The 20182-nt window shown below is 40.9% G+C and overlaps 1 protein-coding gene across 1 annotated transcript in view; it reads left to right on the top strand.

The window, feature by feature from the left end:
* The window catches only part of GALNTL6 (polypeptide N-acetylgalactosaminyltransferase like 6), a gene marked incomplete at both ends in the record, with an annotated part of 1149883 nt that overhangs the window by 935232 nt on the left and 194469 nt on the right, over window positions 1-20182 (top strand). The window contains one exon of the mRNA XM_082657046.1: window positions 19926-20111. Coding sequence (XP_082513172.1) covers window positions 19926-20111 — 186 coding nt within the window. The remainder of the gene's footprint in view (window positions 1-19925; window positions 20112-20182) is intronic.

Below are 20182 nucleotides of genomic sequence, written 5' to 3'. Positions count from 1 at the left end.
TCCCTGGGGAACCCCAGCATTTGCAGGATGAAGAGCAGGGGAGTCTATCTGGAAACTGAGATGTGATCTAAAACATAGAATCATGAGAGGCGAGGAAGAACTTCCAGAAGAAGAGGTCAGGTTCAGTGAGGCAAGGACTTGAAAATGTGTGTGTGTGCTTTGACAAGTGGAGATCTTTGTAACAGGAGTTTCCAAACAGAGGTAGAGGCTGAAGCCAGATCTCAGTGCTTCAAGGAGTAAAGAGCAACTCTTCCGTGATTCTGGAGATGATGGGAAGTAGAACATTTTGTATTAGCTAGGGAGAAATTCAGATTTTAAAGGAATACTTTTATTAGTTTATCTAGTACAGTAAGTCTCGAGTTCAGTTCCGAGAGTGTGTTTGTAAGTCCAATTTGTTCATAAGTGCAACAAAGTTAGCCTAGGTACCACGCTAACACAATCAGCCCTAGAGTATTGCACTGTCATAGGTTTATAATACTTTTTGCCTCGCTCCACTCTCTCAATTATCTTCACTTTTGTTTCCATCATTATCACTTGGCGCTTCCTAGCAGTACCAGCTACATCACCGCTGTTTTATGCTTGCTTCTGGACATCCTAGACTTGAAATAAAGATACTCTACTCTATACGGTACTGTACAGTAAAGTACACGAAAGCACAACTACTTGTAGAGGATGCACACACATGACAATGAACGCCGGACACGTGAACTAACTTACGTTATTAGACATGCGAACGCATGTTCGCATCTTTGAAAGTTCACAACTTGAAGGTTCGTATATAGGGGACTTACTGTATAGTATTAGAGAGACTCAAAAATGTCTATAGCTAAAGAGAAGAAGCCAACTGAGGAAAAAAATTGAATGTGTGAGAGAGAGTTGATAACAAATGGAACAACATCACAAAGGGGTCATCAAGGGATGAGGTCTAGGGTGCAAGCAAAGAGGTTGGTCCTCAAGAGCACAAAACACATCCTCTGAGACTAGATAAGCCGCGGTGTAGACAGCAATCATTTTGTGAATAGGGAAAGGGTACATTTACTCATTCAATATTTATTATCTAGGATATGCCCAAGTACTGTGCTAAGTATATAAAAATGAACAAAACATGGTCCCTGACCTCAAGGAGAGCAATTTAGTGAGAAGCTAAAGTCAACTCTAACCTTCACTGAAAACTAGAAGTCAACATCTTTGACTGGTACAGTGGGGAGTGGTATCTGAACGGAAGCTTGAAGGGACAGGTAAAGGTGATTCATCAAAGGGCACTGGACAAGGTGCTCACCAACATGTGAGAGGGCTGACGTTTAGTCCCAAGCGTCCAGCTGTGATTGGAGCATTTCATATTTGTTGTGGTGCCCATAGGCACAGATACTGCATTTTATTCAACGTGAACTCTGACACCTCCGTTTAGGCAGAACAGAGCACAGAGGAGTGTGATCCAGAGAAGAGGTCTGGCCAAATGTGTTCCGAGGGAATGTGGGGTCAGGGGAATCAACAATGTGGGTTCAGATGTTGAAGCATGGAATTCACACGGGACAGAAAAGGAATAGGTACCAGGAGAAAACCGTTGGGTTTGAAGAAAGTGGAGAACATGATGGCATAAAAGCAGAAGGTCAAGACACAGGAAGAAGCAGGTGATAGGAAACTCTGATCTGAGATTCAGACACTACAGTTATTATTCCTGTGTCATGGGGTAGTTTAGAGTGAGGGCCAAACACAAGATGGGGTCCTGAGAATAGGAGACTGAAGTATGGTGAAATTAAGTGCTACTGAAGTCAAGGGGACAAAGCTGTAAGATGAACTATGTAGACAGGTTTTGGAATTGTTCTGGTCCCAATATCCTCAGTTGGGAGCAGCCAGTAAACTGATGGGAAAAAAAACCAAACAAACAATGATGGATAGAGCATAGCACAGCTGAGTATCAATGCCAATGAGTTGGTCAGTTTGGTTTACAACATGCTATGGACTGAATGCTTGTGTTCTCCCAAAATTCATGTGTTGAAGCCCTAACCTGAATGTGATGATATTAGTAGGTGGGGATTTGGGAGGTAATTAGGTAGGTTTAGATTAGTTCGTATGTGTGGGACTCTTATTATAGGATTAGTGTCCTTATAAGAAGAGGAAGAGAGACAAGTTTTCTCTCTCCCTCTCTCTGTCTCTCTCCATTGTAAGGACATAGTGAGAAGGTAGCTCACTATCGTGGAGGAGCAGTTGGTCTTGAATCGAGTAGCCAACATCCTCATCAACCTGTATGGGACGAGGGCCGTGCTATCACGGGCTAGCCACTCTATCCACGTGGGGCTCCGGAACCATGACCATGAGGTCCTGTTGGCCAACATCTTCTGCACGGAATCTTACTACCAGAATCTCTTCACCCTGTCTCAGCTGGACAAGGATTCTCCAGAATATAGCAATGAACTGATCAAGAAAGTGTCCCAGCAGGTCCTGGAGAAGCGAGCCGACTGGACGTCCTGAAGCAGAGGGACAGCATCCCTGCTGCTGTGTCCGCCCCAGACACACTCACGCCTTCCAGAAGGTAGAGAACTTGCTGTATTACAAGTTGACCATTTCTCTCAGTTTTCTACCTGATGGGCTTTCTCCAGGCCCCCGTGGGCACTGCTGCCTGACACAATCCCAGGCTCTGAGCAGACATGGGGAGAGCGCAGAGCTGCTGAGACTCTCCTGATTAGGAGGCTTCCAGGTGGAAGCTGGCCTGGGGTAATGGGGACGGGTCTCAGCAGGGTGGCCATTTCTGCCAGACCACACACTCTCCAAGAAACAGCTTGAAAACTGAAAAAAAAAAAAAAAACCCTCAACAAGAATTAGTCAGCACCTTTATCTTGAACTTCTCAGCCTCCAGAACTATGAGAAATAAATTCTTATTGTTTAAGCCACCAAGCTAAGACATGACTAGAAGACTAATCACCTGAAAGCATTAAAAAGGCTGCTTCCGTCTTGGTCCTCAAAGATATGACATGTGGAAGATCTGAGTGATTTCTTCAAAGGAAGTCTTCCAGGGTGGTTGTGAGTTGTGTGCTCTGAAAGAGAGAGAGAGGAGACAGAGAAAGGGAGAGAGGACAGAGATGTTTCTTGTAAAACTGAGACTACAGAGATATGTTGGTGACAGAGCAAGGGTTATGCGGGATACAGCCGTAAGAGGAGGAGAAAACAGATCAATACATGAAGTAAGCCGCTGAGGAATGGAGAGAGAGTAGGTACAATATATTTGGGTATATACATAATGCTCATTGACCGCACTGATGATACATGAATGCGAAGTATATGGAATTGACTGGGCTCAAATATCCTCACTCGGGCACAAGTTGTTCTGGTACCAGAGCTTGCCTGAGGGCCGGACAATAACTTCCTTGGTCTCAGAGATGTGCAGAGGGTACCCCAGGCTGACAGTGGTGAAATGAGTACTCTTCTCCAGACAGAGCTGTGTCAGTCCTTAGAGCATGATGAGGGTGGTATTCTAGAAGAGGGACTATCTCAGACTCTCCAATCTAACACCGAGGTACCTAGATAATAGAGTGAGACTAAAATCCCAGTCCTACGACTAGTTATATGATTATACACAAGTTTCCTGTTCTCTCTGGACCTTGTTAACCTTGCTACAAATGATGGAGACAGCTCCTTTCATAAGCAAAAGTTCTCTGACTCCGTATATGTGCTGATTGTTTCTTCAAATTGTTACCCCTCACCTTTTTGTCTACAGTACTACAAGAAGAATGCTGCTTAGAACTCATGGCTAGTTCCCTATTATGCACCAGATAAATTCTTTAATGAACTTGGCATTCAGCATCTACCACCACCTTGCCCTTGACTGCATTTCAGACTAATGCCTAATGAACAAGGGGCCCACCCTAGAAACACTACTAATCATTTTTTTAAATTTTTATTTTATACTGGAGTATAGTTGATTTACAATGTTGTGTTAGTTTCAGGGGTACAGCAAAATGAATCAGTCATATATATATATATATATATATATATATATATAAACATTCTTTTTCAGATTATTTTCCCAAATAGGTTATTACAGAATATTGAGTAGAGTTCCCTGTGCTATACAGTAGGTCACTGTTGTTTATTTTATATATAGCAGTGTATATATGTTAATCCCAAATTCCTAATTTATCCCGCTCCACTACCTTTCCCCTTTGGTAACCGTAAATTTGTTTTCTATGTCTATGAGTCTATTTCTGTTTTGTAAATAAGTTCATTTGTATCATTTTCTTAGATTCCACATATAAGTGATGTCATATGATACTCGTCTTTCTCTGTCACTCTTCCTTCAAATCACAATGTCTTTCCACATCTTTTTTTTTTTTGCGGTATGCGGGCCTCTCACTGCTGTGGCCTCTCCCGTTGCGGAGCACAGGCTCCGGACGCGCAGGCCCAGTGGCCATGGCTCACGGGCCCAGCCGCTCCGCGGCATGTGGGATCTTCCCGGACCGGGGCACGAACCCGTGTCCCCTGCATCGGCAGGCGGACTCTCAACCACTGCGCCACCAGGCAAGCCCTCCACATCTTAACTACAACAAAAGAGAAAAAAAGATTTGCCTCTCATACGGAGAAGGGGCTACTATAATTCAATTTTACTTCCATTAAAAATCATCCTCTAAGTCTAAACATTATGCTAAGTACTTATGGACTAGTTGGTAGTGATGGATGTGTAAACCAGCAATTACACCGTAAATGTAAATCACCCAACGACTGTAAACCAACAAATATGGCAGGAGCAGTTCTTAAGCAGAGGTAAGTGGAGCAGAGAAGAGATACAGAATTACTTCTCTGTTCCTTTCGAAACACTATATTAAAATGCAGGAACTGGAGACGTGCTACTCATCATATGTTGGAGAAATACGAGTTTAGCCAAGAAAAGCGTTTTCAGCAATAAGGAAATTTGGGAGGACTCTTCTAGCTTTTAGATAGGATGCTGCCGGATTCATGAATCACTGAACAAAGTCAATTAGATAAAAAATAATAAGGAGCCTTGTTTCAATATTTTGTCCTTAGATTGTTTTATCCTGTCTCAGTGTACAGGAAAGGATACTGACTTTGATGTGGACTACAGTTGGGCCAGTTGTTTATCCTCTATAAGCCCTCGTTTCCTAATCTGTAAAATTAATCTAAATTTTAGGGCAACCCAGCTACACTTCCTGCTTTTGGGTTCCATGAAATACGCCTTTTGCTTGAACTAGTTTAAGTCTCTGTTCCTTTTCCAAAAAAAAACGTTAATATCTATTTGTGACCCTAAAGTTTATTCAAAATTCATTGTCGGAGAAGGCTGCCCAACAGAACTTCTGGGCATCTTTCTGAACACGTTATTTCATATAACATGGCCACAAGTAGTCGAATTCAATACTTCATGATTTGCCTTTTCGTCCCCATTCAGATTTGGCTCTAGACTTACATAAAAAGGCACTTTGGATTCTGCTACACTATCTACTCTTGACATTTTACTAAGGGTTCGTTTTTGTTAGAAACCATGACAAGCTCCTGTCCATGTGATTTGGTCGAAAGATCCCAGCAGCAAATGGTACAAGTCCCAGGCGCTAGGACTGGTGGTGTTTATCATGGTGGTGCCTCTCCCAGAACAACTTGACAATATCAGAACCACCTGAGACATTTCATTATGCTTCTAGTGACGACTTTTAGTTAGATTTCACGAGAATTCACCAGAACCATATGGTGGAAAAAGAAACTATTTCTTAGTACAAAATGAGCATAAATAAATGAAGGGTATTTCTATGGCCAGTGGTACAACGTAGCGCCGGATTTTCAAAAGAAATCCCCTTAGAGTTTAACAGACTATGATAGAAATTCATTTATGCATATATAATCAATTTAAATATATATATTTTAAGCATATAGAATTATATGTGTGTAAATATATAGTAGAAATTCATTCATACATAGAAATATATTACACATTAAATGTATACAATATATACACACTTATGTATATATAATTCCATACGGTTAAAATATCCCAGAAATATATATAAACTAGTAAAAGGGGTTCTTTCTGGTAAGGAATAATAGAGTACTGAGGGTATGAGATGGGGTTTATTTTTCAAAATATACCCTTTTGTATTAAACATTTTGCCTATGCGTGTATTACCCAGCCCCCCCAAATATCAATATGCAAATGAAAACATTTAAGAAATTATAGTCACTAAAGGGAAAAATAAGAGAAGATGCAGATTACAGTTTGTTTTAGTGTTTTTGGTTTCCTCTGGTTTCACATAATTTCATAGTTTGGTATTTTTTTGCAAGGATCTACCCAAGCAGGGGTTGTTATTTGGTTGGTTGGTTGGTTGGTCGGTTGTTTCATTTCGGGGTGTGTTTCTATAATAAAGGACCTTCTCAGGATGGCTTATGTCCTGGCTTGGTTATTACTTCCTTCCCAAAACTTGGCCTTCCCTTTCCCCTCTTCATCTCTGTAAATCTTACTCATCCAAATTCCAGGATCCTGCCTTTCAGAATCTTTATACCATCTATACCAAACACCTTCAATAAATAAGCCCTATTCTGACATTACTCATCTTCCCATCTGAAATGTTACTATGTCCTGCTGAAATTGTAAGCTACGCAACTCTGAGGGCTGTGCCCTGTGCCCCCAACATTCACTGTATCGCTGCCTTGCACCACCTTTGTGTTACATTTTATTTGTTCATGGATCGTTCAAAGAGCGGCATGGCGTCTCTAGCGCTGCCCTTAACTTGTTAATTTTTAGTTGTATTAATGAATGTTTAACAGCTTATCATTTGTCCTAGTTTATTCTCATCTTCATGCAATAGGCAGAAAGAGTAGTCTCAGATTCGAAACCAGGGATGTGGTCTAACACAAATTTTGAGAGACAGGCAGAATTTGCAGGCTAAATGATCCTTATAAAGTCACTGGGGAAAAACAAATCTCTCCCGGGAGTGGAGCCTTGGTAACTCTAACAACGGAGGGCTTGTCTGTCCACTGAGAGAGGGAAAAATCAACGTCCTGTCCGGCACCATCTGCAGCACACTGACTGATTGCGGTCCCTCCATGGGTGAACTTCATCAAGTGTTGAAAATAACCCTGGGACCATGGAGACACATCATTAGTAGGGAAAATATATAACGTTGCCGGAGCTCAAGGAGATACAGCCCATTTCAATGAAGATAAACAGGGCCAAACAAAAGAATTACAGTAGAAAAATATGTGGCCAGCCTATCAGTAGAGAAGACTGCTGCCCTTTATCATTACTTGTCACACAAGCGACAGACTATAAAACTCCACAATTCTGTCCTCGTTAATTTCTGAGCCAACCTGTGCCTTGGCAGACACTTGGCAGGTTCCAGACATACGATTTATTGCCTCATTTAATCAAGACTGGGTAGGAAACAGTGATTTTTTTCGAATAAATTACAAATGAGGCACCTTTCATCTCTTCTTAGGGACTGAGTGATAGATACACATATGTATCTATGTATGTACATGTGTGTGTACATATATGTATAAAACTCCCAAGATACACCGTTTATTTATTTCTTGGTAAGAAATTTAAACAATTTCTATTCCTTCTGCCTGCGTGAGAAAAAGAAATATATGCAATACTGTAGAATACAAATGCAGTCATCTGGTGTTTCTCACTTTTCCTTGTTATGGAAACCGAGCAGATTCCAGTACTAATAAATGACCCTGCCCTGGAGGTTGGTGGCCATCTAAAGGCCATGTCATTTCATTTGACTTCCCAGTTTGCAAATATACCTTACATTGTCCTCGGAATATCTTCTAAAATTTGGGGGAGCTCTGGCTCAACAAGGAAGGGGAACCATGTACCCAGCAAATAAGCAAACTATCCTGGAACAAATATTACCCATTTTAAAATGACTCCTTGGCACACTGATTAAGTCGAAATGAAGTGCAGGTAGTAAATGCTAGGTTGTTGTCTTGCCTAGGGAGAAAAAGCGCTTTCTAGAGTTCGGTGGTAAATAGGCAATTCATTTTGACATAACGAGGGAAAGTGATGTTTACAGCCAGAGGTCACAGAAAGCAAAGATGGAAAAGACCTGTTGGATCATTTCCCCCATTCCCTGGAGAGGATTGCCACATGAAACTTTACAGCGCTTGGTCCAGTTTAGCTTTCAATTACTCAAGCAAGGGCCTCTCACCACTTCAGACTTTTTCCAGGAACCAGATCTTTACTCATGACCCCCGCCTTCTTGGCTCTATCAGAAAAGTAGGAATCTTAGAACTCACCCTGCAGGTGCACACAGAGTACTTCCTGCTCACAATCAGACCTGTAAGCCTCTGAACCCACTTTCTCTTCTGTCAGTGAATTTCAAAATTATTTCCTTGGTAACAACTTCCTCTGTCCTTTCCTACTCTACCTTCTCAGCCAGTGTTCACATCACATCCCTTTTACCCTGAGTCTTTATCTTAGCAGAGGAATCCCTCTGAAAAAAAAAATTCCTGTTTCAAAGGGTAAAAGAGCATGGGCTCTAGCACAATGCTACGCTTACGCATCCCATGACCATCTTGAATGAATGAACAAAAGGCGTGGATTTAGAGAGAATGGGAGAAGATGAAGTTGTCTAGAGATGCAAATCTAGACAATTCCCTCCCCAAATCCTGCTGAAACGTGGAGCTGATGAGCGAGCAGAAGCTGGAGGAGGGTGCGGGTCAAAGAAGGTTTGCTTTTTAGGAAAAGGGATATTCAGTGTTTTGGCTTCGAGATGGAATGACTCAGTAGAGGACCAAACATGAAGACGCAAGGAAGAGACGGGACCGCTACAGGAGCCATGTCTGTGGGCAGATGAGGAAGGTGGGATCAAGGGCACAAGCGGAGAGGGTGGTCTGATAGGAGTGCACGGACAGTTCATTCCCTTCATCGGCAGACAAGGCGGGGTGCTGACGGTTTGGCCATTTGATGGTGAGAGGTGGCCTCAGGTCTCCTTCAATAAAGAAGAGAATGAATTTTACGGCCATTCAAGTCCCCTTGCCCCCTCCAAGCTCCTTGGCTTCCATAGCCAATGAAGACAGAGTTTCAACCTTTTCTAATTAGATATTTTATACAGCCTTTCACCTCAACAGCCTCCTACCCTATGATGCACTGGTTTCAGCTCTTGGGATCTCTCTTAAGGAAAACTGTAGATTCAGAAAACACTTAGTCACAAAATATTCATTATATATTATATATAATAGTCATAGCTGTAATCATGTAAACAACCTAAATCAACAGTAAGGAAAAATTACTCCACATTTGAAATAATATTTCAAGGTAATGACATGGAAAATTTCAACCTTAGTTTTAAAAGAACATGTGGGCTCTAAATAGAAGCATAAAAGATAAAGGAAAATGTAAGCAATGATTGGCTTTGTTCTCAGCTTTATTGCGGTATAATTGACAAATAAAATTGTAAGATATTTAAAGTGTAAAACATGATGATTTGATGAACGTACATGTCAACGTAAACACATCATCATCGTATATATATATACGGTGAGAACATTTAAGTTCTACCTTCTTAGCAATTTCAATCACACAACGCACTGTTACCAATTACGGTCACCATGTTCTACGTTAGATCCTCAGACCGCATTCAGCCTATAACTAAGGTTTCTACCCTTTTACCAACCCCTCCCTATTCCCCGGCCCTGGCAACCACTTTTCTACTGTTTCTATGAATTTGACTTTTTTTTCAAATTTCACATATAAGTGATACCACCCAGTATTTTTCTTTCTCTGTCTGACTTATTCAGTGATTGACTTTTAGTGGTATAATTCTTATTGATTTTTTTCCTCTTCTTTCCACTTTCCTAAACTTTCCAGGTCTTCTATAATAATTACATATATATATTACTATAAATACTTAATTCACTACATTAAATTCCCTATACTTAAAAGATTCCTAATGGATACATTTGGGTTCAAGTTTTTCTTTTCCTCCTGACATGTAATCACTGACATTTATTGAGTACTTAAAATATTTCAGACTCCCTTTACTGTATGATCTTGGGCAAATTTCTTAACCTTTCTGACCCTCATTTTCCTCCTTTGCAAATGAGTATCATTTTTCTCATCTGTAAAATGAGGATATAATAAATTAGCACATGAATATATCTCAGAAATTACAAGCACTCAATAAATATAGATATTATTATTATTTCTATATATTACTTTGTCATATTTTGCTACTTATTCTATTGGTTCTTTTCATTCAAGGACATGAGACACATTTTTGGTCCTCTTTGTATTTTATTTTTTCAATTTTGAGCCAAGACAATATCTTCTATGGTCCCTCTCCTTTTCACTCTTTAATAGTATTATCAAGAAATGGAGCAATGCCTTGGGAGGACGTACCTTTAGCAAGTCAATTTTCCTCAACAAGGGCAGACAGCTCATTTCCTGCATCTCTCCTCCTATATTGCAGTACAAGAATATTGTGAGGCACTGGGAGTTTCGGTAGCCTTGGGAACAGGACCAATTTCCAGATATTTAATTTAGCTCTCGCCTCATCTAAATTGAAATTTTGACATAGCATTTTTCTCACACGAACTGTTTAGAGGGATTCTTTCCAATTTGTCTTTATTTATTGTGAAGTCAAGCCAAACCCCAGAGGTTTTTATGGCCCTTTGGGCAGTTATTGGGTGACAGTATTCAATCACTCACACAAATGCTAATTTGAGATTACTGGTCCCTATAACTCTACCCATATAACATTCCCACCCAGTAATTCCAATAGATGCTCCAGAGAAACGAAAGAAAAACAAAATGGCTTGTAGCACGTATGTGTGAAAGACACTAGGTTTGCTTCAACTCCAGAGAAATGCAGAATTGAAAGTACTTGCAAAAGGGCAGAGATTCTGTTTCTCCCATTTGATATCTGTGCTGGTGTATGGCATCTTATAGTTTGTCTTTGTTTTTTGTTCTGCCTGAATTTTATGCTTTTTCACTTGCTGAAGATCGATTTCTCCCTTTCTCAGGCATCCCAGCTTTGGTTTTTTATAACTTTGAGTTTTCAAAAAATTCCGTAAATGAATTTTCAAATCCCAAAGCTGGAGGAGGGTGCAGGTCAAAGAAGGTTTGCTTTTTAGGAAAAGGGATATTGCAGTGTTTCGGGTTTGCTTTTTAAGAAAAAAATGACTGGATCCAAATGGTGTGGATATAAAGGTGATCTTGTGTAGCTTGCTGGTTTGATACAAGCAGCATTTGATTTCACTGGGAGGCTGTGATGTCACCCTGTTACTAGCCTTGTTGATGGGCTCATATGACCTTGGAATTGTTTATGTCCAGAGTTTGTATTTCTTGACTTGATTTTGTCTTAGGAAAACAAGTTACAGAAAACCATTATTTTGATGGGAAAAACTCACTTAGTCCCAATTTTTAAGATGGTCGCTAGGAGTCAAACCAGCTCACAAAACACTGCTTATTCCAAGGTATGAATGTGTGTGAAGGTACAAATAAATCAATAGGTAGCAGTAGCATTAATGTTGGAATACAAAAACAATCAGCTTAAAATCACATAACCTGGCGTCCAGCACAATATATTAAGAAGTTGTTGAAGTAGTTGGAAAAGTGTGAAATTTATGAATAGGACTTTTATCCTTAAGGGCTTTAGAGGAGAAAAAGCATAAATATACTGGTCCTTTTGATGTTTTTTTCTTGGTTAAATTTATTTTTTAAAGCCTCTTATGTCTCAAGACAAATTATCTTATAAAATGTGCATTTCTGACAGGCTTACACATTAAAGGAATCATTGAAAGATAAGTAGTGACTTCTCTGGGAAGAATGAGAAGATAGATATATTGGTAAATATGAGGAGATTAACTAAGATAATTAAGTACAAAGTATAGAACTGATAATTCAGGCTGAGAGAGGGCAGGGCTCTGGGGGTCCGTGATGGAGCCTGCAGGCCTCATGCCTGAGGCTGGAAGAGGCAGGCATAGTGCAGAGAGGAACTGGCATAGACGCCTGTAATCAGATGTTGTTTACTCTAAACCACAAGGAGTGTTTAGACTGGGAACTAGGATGTTTTCAAATAAGGTGTTCTTGATCAGTCTATATTACAGTGAGAAAAAAAGAAACATGTGCTGGAGGCTTTTCTTGAACAATTTTAGTCCTGAAACTGGCATCTGTGCTCCGTTCTTAATTTGAGAGCTGGTGTATTCTACATTGGAAGTATTTGTCATTGTCGGTACTCAGATTTTTCTTTCTTTATAGAATATTTGATATTCGGTGAATTAGGAAGAGTCACTGGGGAATTTTCTGGTCATTCTCAAGACTTCGGCTAGAGTTCTCCTCCACATTCAACTAAAACAGGATTTATTTAAATATACATTTTACCAAAAAGATCACAAGGGCTTTAAAATTGAATAAGTACCCTGTGCATTGCTGGTGGGAATGGAAAATGGTGCAATTGCTCTGGAAGACAGGGTGGTGATTCCTCAAAAAATTGAAAATAGAATTACCGCATGCTCTAGCAATTCCATTTTGGGTGTATATATCCAAAAGAATTGAAAGCAGGGTCTTGTAAAGACATTTGTACACCTATATCCATAGCTGCATTATTCACTATAGCCAGAAGACAGAAACAACCCAAATGCCCATTAACGAATGGATAAAGAGAATGGGATCTATACATACAATGGAATATTATTCATCTTTAAAAAGGAGGGAAACTCTGACACAGGCTACAACATGGGTGAACCTTGAGAACATTATGCTGAGTGAAATAAGCCAATAATAAAAATGACAAATACTGTATAATTCCACTTACATGAGGTCCTAGAGCAGTCACACTCATAGAAACAGAAAGTAGAATGGTGGTTTCCAAGGGCTGGGGAGAGGAGGAAATGGGACTTATTTAACGGTTGTAAGAGTTTTAGTTTGCAAGATCAAACAGTCTGTAGCACAACTGCACAACCATTTTGATTATATAATACTTAACACTACTGACTCAGCTGTATACTAAAAATAGTTAAAATGGTAAATTTTATGTTACGTGCATTTCACCACAATTTAAAAAAAAACTAAATAGGTGAAAGGAAGAGGTGATCTAGATGAGCTTAGAGATTATTTTCTCCTATGTCAACACTGATAATTCAACTGATATTTATATAGGGTTTTTATTTAAAAGAGTGCATTATGTGTAATGTTTTTCTAGAATTAAACTATTCTCTAATATTTACAGACTAAAGCCTAACACTATTTTGGCAAAATTCTTAAATATTTACAGGGTCAAATAGTATAACACTGAACCAATGACTTTTCGTAATATTGATGGTAAGACTTCTACATTTGTGCATTTAGACTAAATTATCATGTATGTGGTGCAAATGAAAACTTATAAACTATATGACCTATTCCTTGCAATACACAGGATGTTTAAAATAAAACTACTGAATTATTAAAAAGTAGAAATGTTTCTACAGAAATGTTTCCATTGTATTAAAATGGATCAATCTGTGGTGAGTTCAAAATACTCAGCAAAAATATTTCAAAGAAAAGACCTCTGAGTTTTTTTTTTGTTTTGTTTTGTTTTTTTGCGGTACGCAGGCCTCTCACTGTTGTGGCCTCTCCTGCTGCGGAGCACAGGCCCAGGACGCGCAGGCTCAGCGGTCATGGCTCATGGGCCCAGCCGCTCCGTGGCACGTGGGATCTTCCCGGACCGGGGCACGAACCCGTGTCCCCTGCATCGGCAGGCGGACTCTCAACCACTGCGCCACCAGGGAAGCCCTCTTAAGTGTCTTTTAATCTTTAGGATTCTCTTTCCGTTTCTTTTTTCTTCTTCTTCTTCTAATTTATTTGTTGAAGAAATCAAGCCATTCGCCCTGGAGAAATCTCTATAGTTTAGATTTTGCTGATTATCTCCCAGATGTGCCATTTCACGTATTCATCAATCCTTTATTTCCTATAAGTTGGTAGTTAGTTCTATAGGCATGACCGAATTCAGATTCAGCACTTTGCTAAGAATGCTTCATAGGCAGTGATGTGTTCCCTCATCAGGAAGCACAGAACAGGTGATCTGGCTCCTTTTGTGATGTTAGCTTGATCCATTAGCTCATTAGGGGTTGTAAAGGGTGACATTCTATCTCTTCTTTTTTTTAATATTAGCTGGAATATATATGTTGTCTATTTATTTAAGTTTAGTGTCCCAGCTATTTCCCAAATGACTCAAGACGCTTTGTACATTAAAAGAATAGAAAATAAGACATTTGGAAACAGAACTCAGTTGAAATCATAATAGAAGCAATTAGATACAGTTCCAGCAATTCTAATACTTTCTTGGTTGAATTTTTTGTGCTCTAGAGATAATATGAAATGCTTATATTTGAATGCTATGAAAAGGGACCTACTTAGTGTGGTCAACTAGGATGTAAAGAGATTGACAGCTTTCTGGAGTTAACTAGAGACATACATTTCTCCTGTATAAAGAATATAGAAAATGTCTCTACACTGCTAAGTAGACAGTTATCCTTAACACTGCCACTTGGGATTAAAATATACACACGGCCTGTGTCAAGTAGATTGAGAAGTGGAAGAATATCTTACAGTCTCTAACTGTGAAGTACTTCTTGTCACTGTGATAAGACCTCAGATTATCCAGAATACTTAAGAGTATATTCTTGCTGTACAAGGATGAACCAGGAAGGTTTAAGGTATGTATATTTCTGTGTGTTTATAACACATTTCACTTCATCATCAGGTATCACCCACAATAACTAACGTATATTCTATAGGCTCTTAAGGCCATATTCTGCTACATTCTATCTACCAACACCAGCGTATAAACATCAAAGAAATTTCAGCTCTATAATATGTATTTAGATATAGAAACTCGTATCTCCAGATCAGTAGGGTCTCCTGCCCCTCTTGCTCTGTCCTGGAGATTAAATTAGGGGATTCAAAGGAGATAGAAGGAACTTGGCAACAATTCCAGCCGCTGAACCCAGGGCAGCTGTTTGTCCAGCCTTTGGTGAGTCCACCACTTGGGACACCCTGGCCTTGCACTGTAAAACTGATGGTCACTTAGATTCCCTGTCCCCTTGGGAACACTCTCTCAAAGTAGACTAGAAAGCTGTCTAAACTCTGCTGCTGTATTTTTCTGACATAATAAGCATAACTTATTGAACGGATCTAGGTCTCTGATGAACTTAAAGTGCTTCAAGGTCATGATTTTGATATCAGTGACAGTCTTATAGACAGGGAGCTGCAGGAGATTAGACAGATGCTGTCCTGACCAAAGATAAGACCCTGGCCTTTGCCTTTTGACTAAACGTCTGATACATGTCAGCTTTATTTTGACTTGACTCTTGCTTTCCAAAGTGACATGCAGCCCAAAGAAACACCAAAAGACCAACAATTAGGATGTTTTTTAGGAAAAACTAAATACTTGATAGATAATATCTATGCCATAAGTAAAACTTGACGAGAGAAATTACAGAATTGTAGAACTGGAAGGAATATTTAAGATCAACCCATCACGTTCCATAGGTGAGGAAAATTGAAGTGACTTAACCAAAGGCATAGGGCCAGCCAGTAATCGGTCTACAACTCATGTCCTTGGCTCTGGACTAAAAATCACTGAAGGTGACTTTTTAGTGCTTAGTTGCTACCCTAAATACTAAATATAGTGTCAGTTTGTGGCGCGTAAGTGAAATCCCTAGAAAAAAAGGAAAAGTACATTCAGAAAACTGCTACATTTAATGTTCACGGTAGCAAGACACCAAAATTTCACTTGAGTAAAACTCATCATTTCATTATTGCCCCCCAGTGATACGATAAACCTTGGGCAGAAATTGTCGTGTTTGAAATTATATTAATTCTTCTAGGTCATCAGGGTACCACTCAGTGGATTTTAACAGTAATATACCCACCGCTAGTCTAGGGCCACCAACTAAAAAAAAAAGTTAATGGTTCTACAGATGTTTCCTAGTCAATAAAAAAATGTCTGCTTTAGGACTTCCCTGGTGGCTCAGTGGTTAAGAATCCGCCTGTCAATGCAGGGAACACGGGTTCAAGCCCTGGTCCGGGAAGATCCCACATGCCACAGAACAACTAAGCCCGTGCACCACAACTACTGAGCCTGCGCTCTAGAGCCTGCAAGCCACAACTACTGAGCCCACGTGCCACAACTACTGAGCCTGCGCTCTAGAGCCCATGCTCTGCAACAAGAGAAGCCACCAAAATGAGAAGTCCGTGCACCACAACAAAGAGTAGCCCCCGCTCGCCGCACCTAGAGAAAGCCCGTGCAGCAACGAAGACCCAACACAGCCAAAATAAAGACGTAAATAAATAAATATAAATTTATTTAACAAAATATCTGCTTTATAAAACTACCATACATTCTCGTTATTCTTTAAAATTAGATGAGTTCAAAAGGGATTTTCAAAGATGCTGTACTTGAATTAAAATACAAAATCATGTTGAAAATCATTTGAATAATATTTTAGAAATGAATCTAAAAACTGTTCATACAAAAGAAATGCAAACTGCTTTTAATTTAAAGCCATCTCTACCATCCCCAGGAACTCCCTTGTATGAGAGCCTAATTTGCTAATCAGATGGAAAATACCCGTCTTCATCGTGAGTTATGGTTAATTAGATGTTACAACTGAACTACTAAGAGACAACGGACCCCTCCAAGGGGCAGTCAACTAGAACATTATTCGGAGGCAAAGCAACCTAATTATTACTGCAAAGTTCAAATTAGAGGAGTTGACTTGAACACTTAATGGACTCACTTTGGGGTCAAACCTCTTGAGATTAGTGAATTCATACCGGACAGTCTTTTTAGTACATTAAAATGGGCTTTGATAAAAGAAAAATACACGGAATCAGAAAGTGTACAGAGAGGGAAAGGCAACATGTAGAGATGCTCCCACCAAGTTCCAGAGAGTTTCCTATAAACTAGAAAGTGTGGAAGCATAAATCCCAAGTTGGGACAATCCCTCACGGGTGACCGACAACCCCCTGCTTCTTGCTTTGGGACACGTGGGAGGAGAATCTCTTCTAGAAAGAAGCACTTTCTCATACGCAGCTCCAGAGAATTAATCTTCCTCTCCCCCAGAAGAGACTCCTGTAGTCCTTAGGGGTCAGAGAGGAAAGCAGTGAACGCACTCAGATTGTCGAGATGGTACCCACAGTGGTAGTACATTTGACAGAAGAACCGTGAGGTTTAAAGAAAGAGTGAAGAACACTGTTTGGGTGGGTTTAGCAAATGTGCATGATCTATTTTCAGTCCCCTATGACTGTGGGGACACTGCTTCCACAAGACAGTATGTCCTGTGGTCCAAACAACTGATTTACACATAAACTTAGAGAGTGATTCTTGTTGGTATGTTGGTGACACGGAAGGATTTCAATGACTGAATACATTACAAGAATGAGATTATAAAGTTTTCCTAAACATTGATTACCGTGCGAAGTCCTAATAGAACACAGGCCTTTCACAACTGGTACCCACAGAGCCCTCGTACGGATCACCGATCACTTATCATGCCTTTGATAGCACACCTGGACGGCGGGCCTCTGCTTCATTTCCCTAACAAGACAGTAAGCTCCAGGCTCCCTCAGAGGCGGCACTGGGCTGTATAGCCCTTGGGAATCTTCCTTGGAGCTTGCACACAGTGGAGAGGGGAGGAGAGAGCCAAAGGGAGGGGGCACAGCACACCTGGCTCAAAGCAGAGAGAGACACGGGACAGCCAGCCTCCTAGGTGAGACTCTACCACACAGTCATCAACTCATACCAGCTCGTTCATGGCTAGCCAAAAGTGTTTCACTTTAAATTGGCAATAAACGGAAGACGATGAATTATCCAAAGCTCACTGAGAAATATAAAAGTCTATATTTTTCATCTTTCAAACTTAGCATTCTAAGGCATTCCTTCAGCTATTTAGAAATGCTGCTTCTAGGACTTCCCTGGTGGTCCAGTGGTTAAGAATCCATCTTGCAAGGCAGGGGACGCCAGTTCGATCCCTGGTCAGGGAACTAAGATCCCACATGCCACGGGGCAACTAAGCCCACATGCCACAACTACAGAGCCCATGCGCTCTGGAGCCTGTGAGCCACAACTAGAAAGAAGCCCACGCACCACCATGACCCACATGCCACAACGAAAGATCCCACGTGCCGCAACTAAGACCCTATGCAGCCAGCCAATAAATAAATATTTAAAAAAGAAGAAGAAATGCTGTTTCTCTTCCTAAGTACAAGTGATTTACTGGGGTCTCCAATTATTGGCTTAATAAATGTTTACTGAATGAGCACTGTCAGGTCTGTAGTCAAAAGCTTGACCCTCCTCCACCCTCTAAGAGGACAAAAATTCCCCCCGAGTCAGGTTTAGGGAGTTTGCAGCACCTACTCACATCCTTCATCATCACAGACTTCCCACCCAGGCCTGGCCTGACTCCAAATCCTGTAAACTTTGCACTCTAGCGTCTGATCTGCAGATCTCTGTTCATTACAGGGAAAACAAAATAGAGGGGGGCATATTTTGATCTAAAATATTCTTGTGGAAGACCCCACCAGCATTCTTTTACGGTAAAAATTAGAGTGTGAAATATTTTAACTGACCCACTGGTAAAACATATCTATAGGGCAGTCAAGAAAAATAAAGGAAATTGAGAATTTTTCAATCACTTCACCAATAATCAGAAGCAATAAAAACAAGGATAAGGACGTCCCTGGCGGTCCAGTGGCTGGAACTCCACGCTCCCAATGCAGGGGGTGCGGGTTCGGTCCCTGGTCGGGGAACTAAGATCCCACGTGCCATGTGGCGCACCAAAAAAAAAAAAAAAAGGAATAAGGGTAAACGCTTGCATGCAGAGAAACTCCATTGCAGAGTAATTCTGACATCTGTTAAATTGGAGAGCAGGAAAGAGATCATAAATCCCTCCATGAATCCCTATTGTTACAGATCGTAGGAGGAGACAATAATAATACTGTCCTTGATGCAAACACGCAGAGAAAGTTTGAAAGTGAAACCTACAGAACAAACAGCATGCTAAGATGCTGTTTCAATTAATAGTAGACTATGCTTGTTAGAAGCTCCAGGAGAGCCCGCCTCAAGTTTTACATGCAGGAGACTGAAAGCAGAGATGAGTATATATCCCACAGAAAGAAAGCCACCAAAACACACTTATTTGGCTTGAAAAAAGAACTGAGAGATTAATGCATTTTATCACAGCCAGTAGGAAATGTTTCAGTCTGTAAATAAATTATCTGATTTGATGTTGTTCCCGCTGTTTGTTTTTAATTAGGCAAAGAAACATTTCCAAATTTTTGTTTTCTAATCTTAAAGACCTAAGTCCATGGTGATTACGTAGCATCTCATCTGCCTATCCCTCCTCACATCTAATTTTAACAGCAAATCAGTCACTTTCCACTTCAAATCAGGAGCCATGGGCTGAACTTGCGTGCCAGTTTGCTATTGCCTCACAGGAGGGAAAATCTGTTTGCTTCCTGTTGATTTGAGAGGTATTTTTTTCTTTCCTGTGGTTTTTACATGCAGTATTTTCAACACAGAGAACACTAGGCAAAGCCTTGCCAGAAAGGGCCCTCTTGTTGGCAAGAGCCCATATGCTGGAACGTTCACCTGACTTCACCAGCAGGGACCCAGGGCGGATGCCCACCTGGGTGCAGGCTGGCGAGGCTGCAGTCTGGTGGCCCCTGGTCCACAGAAACCACAAGGTGGAGTGCCAGCGGGTCGGTGTCCAAAGGGCGGCGTTTGCATCCTGTGGAGCATTCTGCAACTTGTAAGGTATAGAGACCTCTAGGCATGAAATCTTACTCGTCTTTCCCCTTGCGATGAAACGAGGAGAAGATGGGCTTCCGCCGGGCTTCACCGTTCACGCTCTCCACACACAGACGCCCGGGGGTAATTCTGCTACAACTAATGTCCTGTGTTCTTTCTGTACCCGTTCTTCTCCCTCCTTCCCAGAACACCTGAAGGAGAAGTTGGAAGAATACATGGCTCGGTTTTCCAAAGTGAGGATTGTTCGCACCAAGAAAAGGGAAGGGCTGATCCGGACCCGACTCCTGGGGGCGTCCATGGCCAGAGGCGAGGTCCTTACGTTCCTGGACTCCCACTGCGAGGTCAACGTCAACTGGCTTCCCCCGCTCCTCAGTGAGTGACCCTCAGCCCCCCGGGGCCTCCGGGGGAGGCAGGGGAGGGTGCCGTGCGCTTCTATGTCATTC

Source organism: Grampus griseus, assembly GCF_964374135.1.
Source record: "Grampus griseus genome assembly, chromosome: 6".
Taxonomy (NCBI): Eukaryota; Metazoa; Chordata; class Mammalia; order Artiodactyla; family Delphinidae; genus Grampus; species Grampus griseus.
Note: the sequence above shows the minus strand (reverse complement) of the source record. Positions and strands in the feature narration are given on the sequence as shown.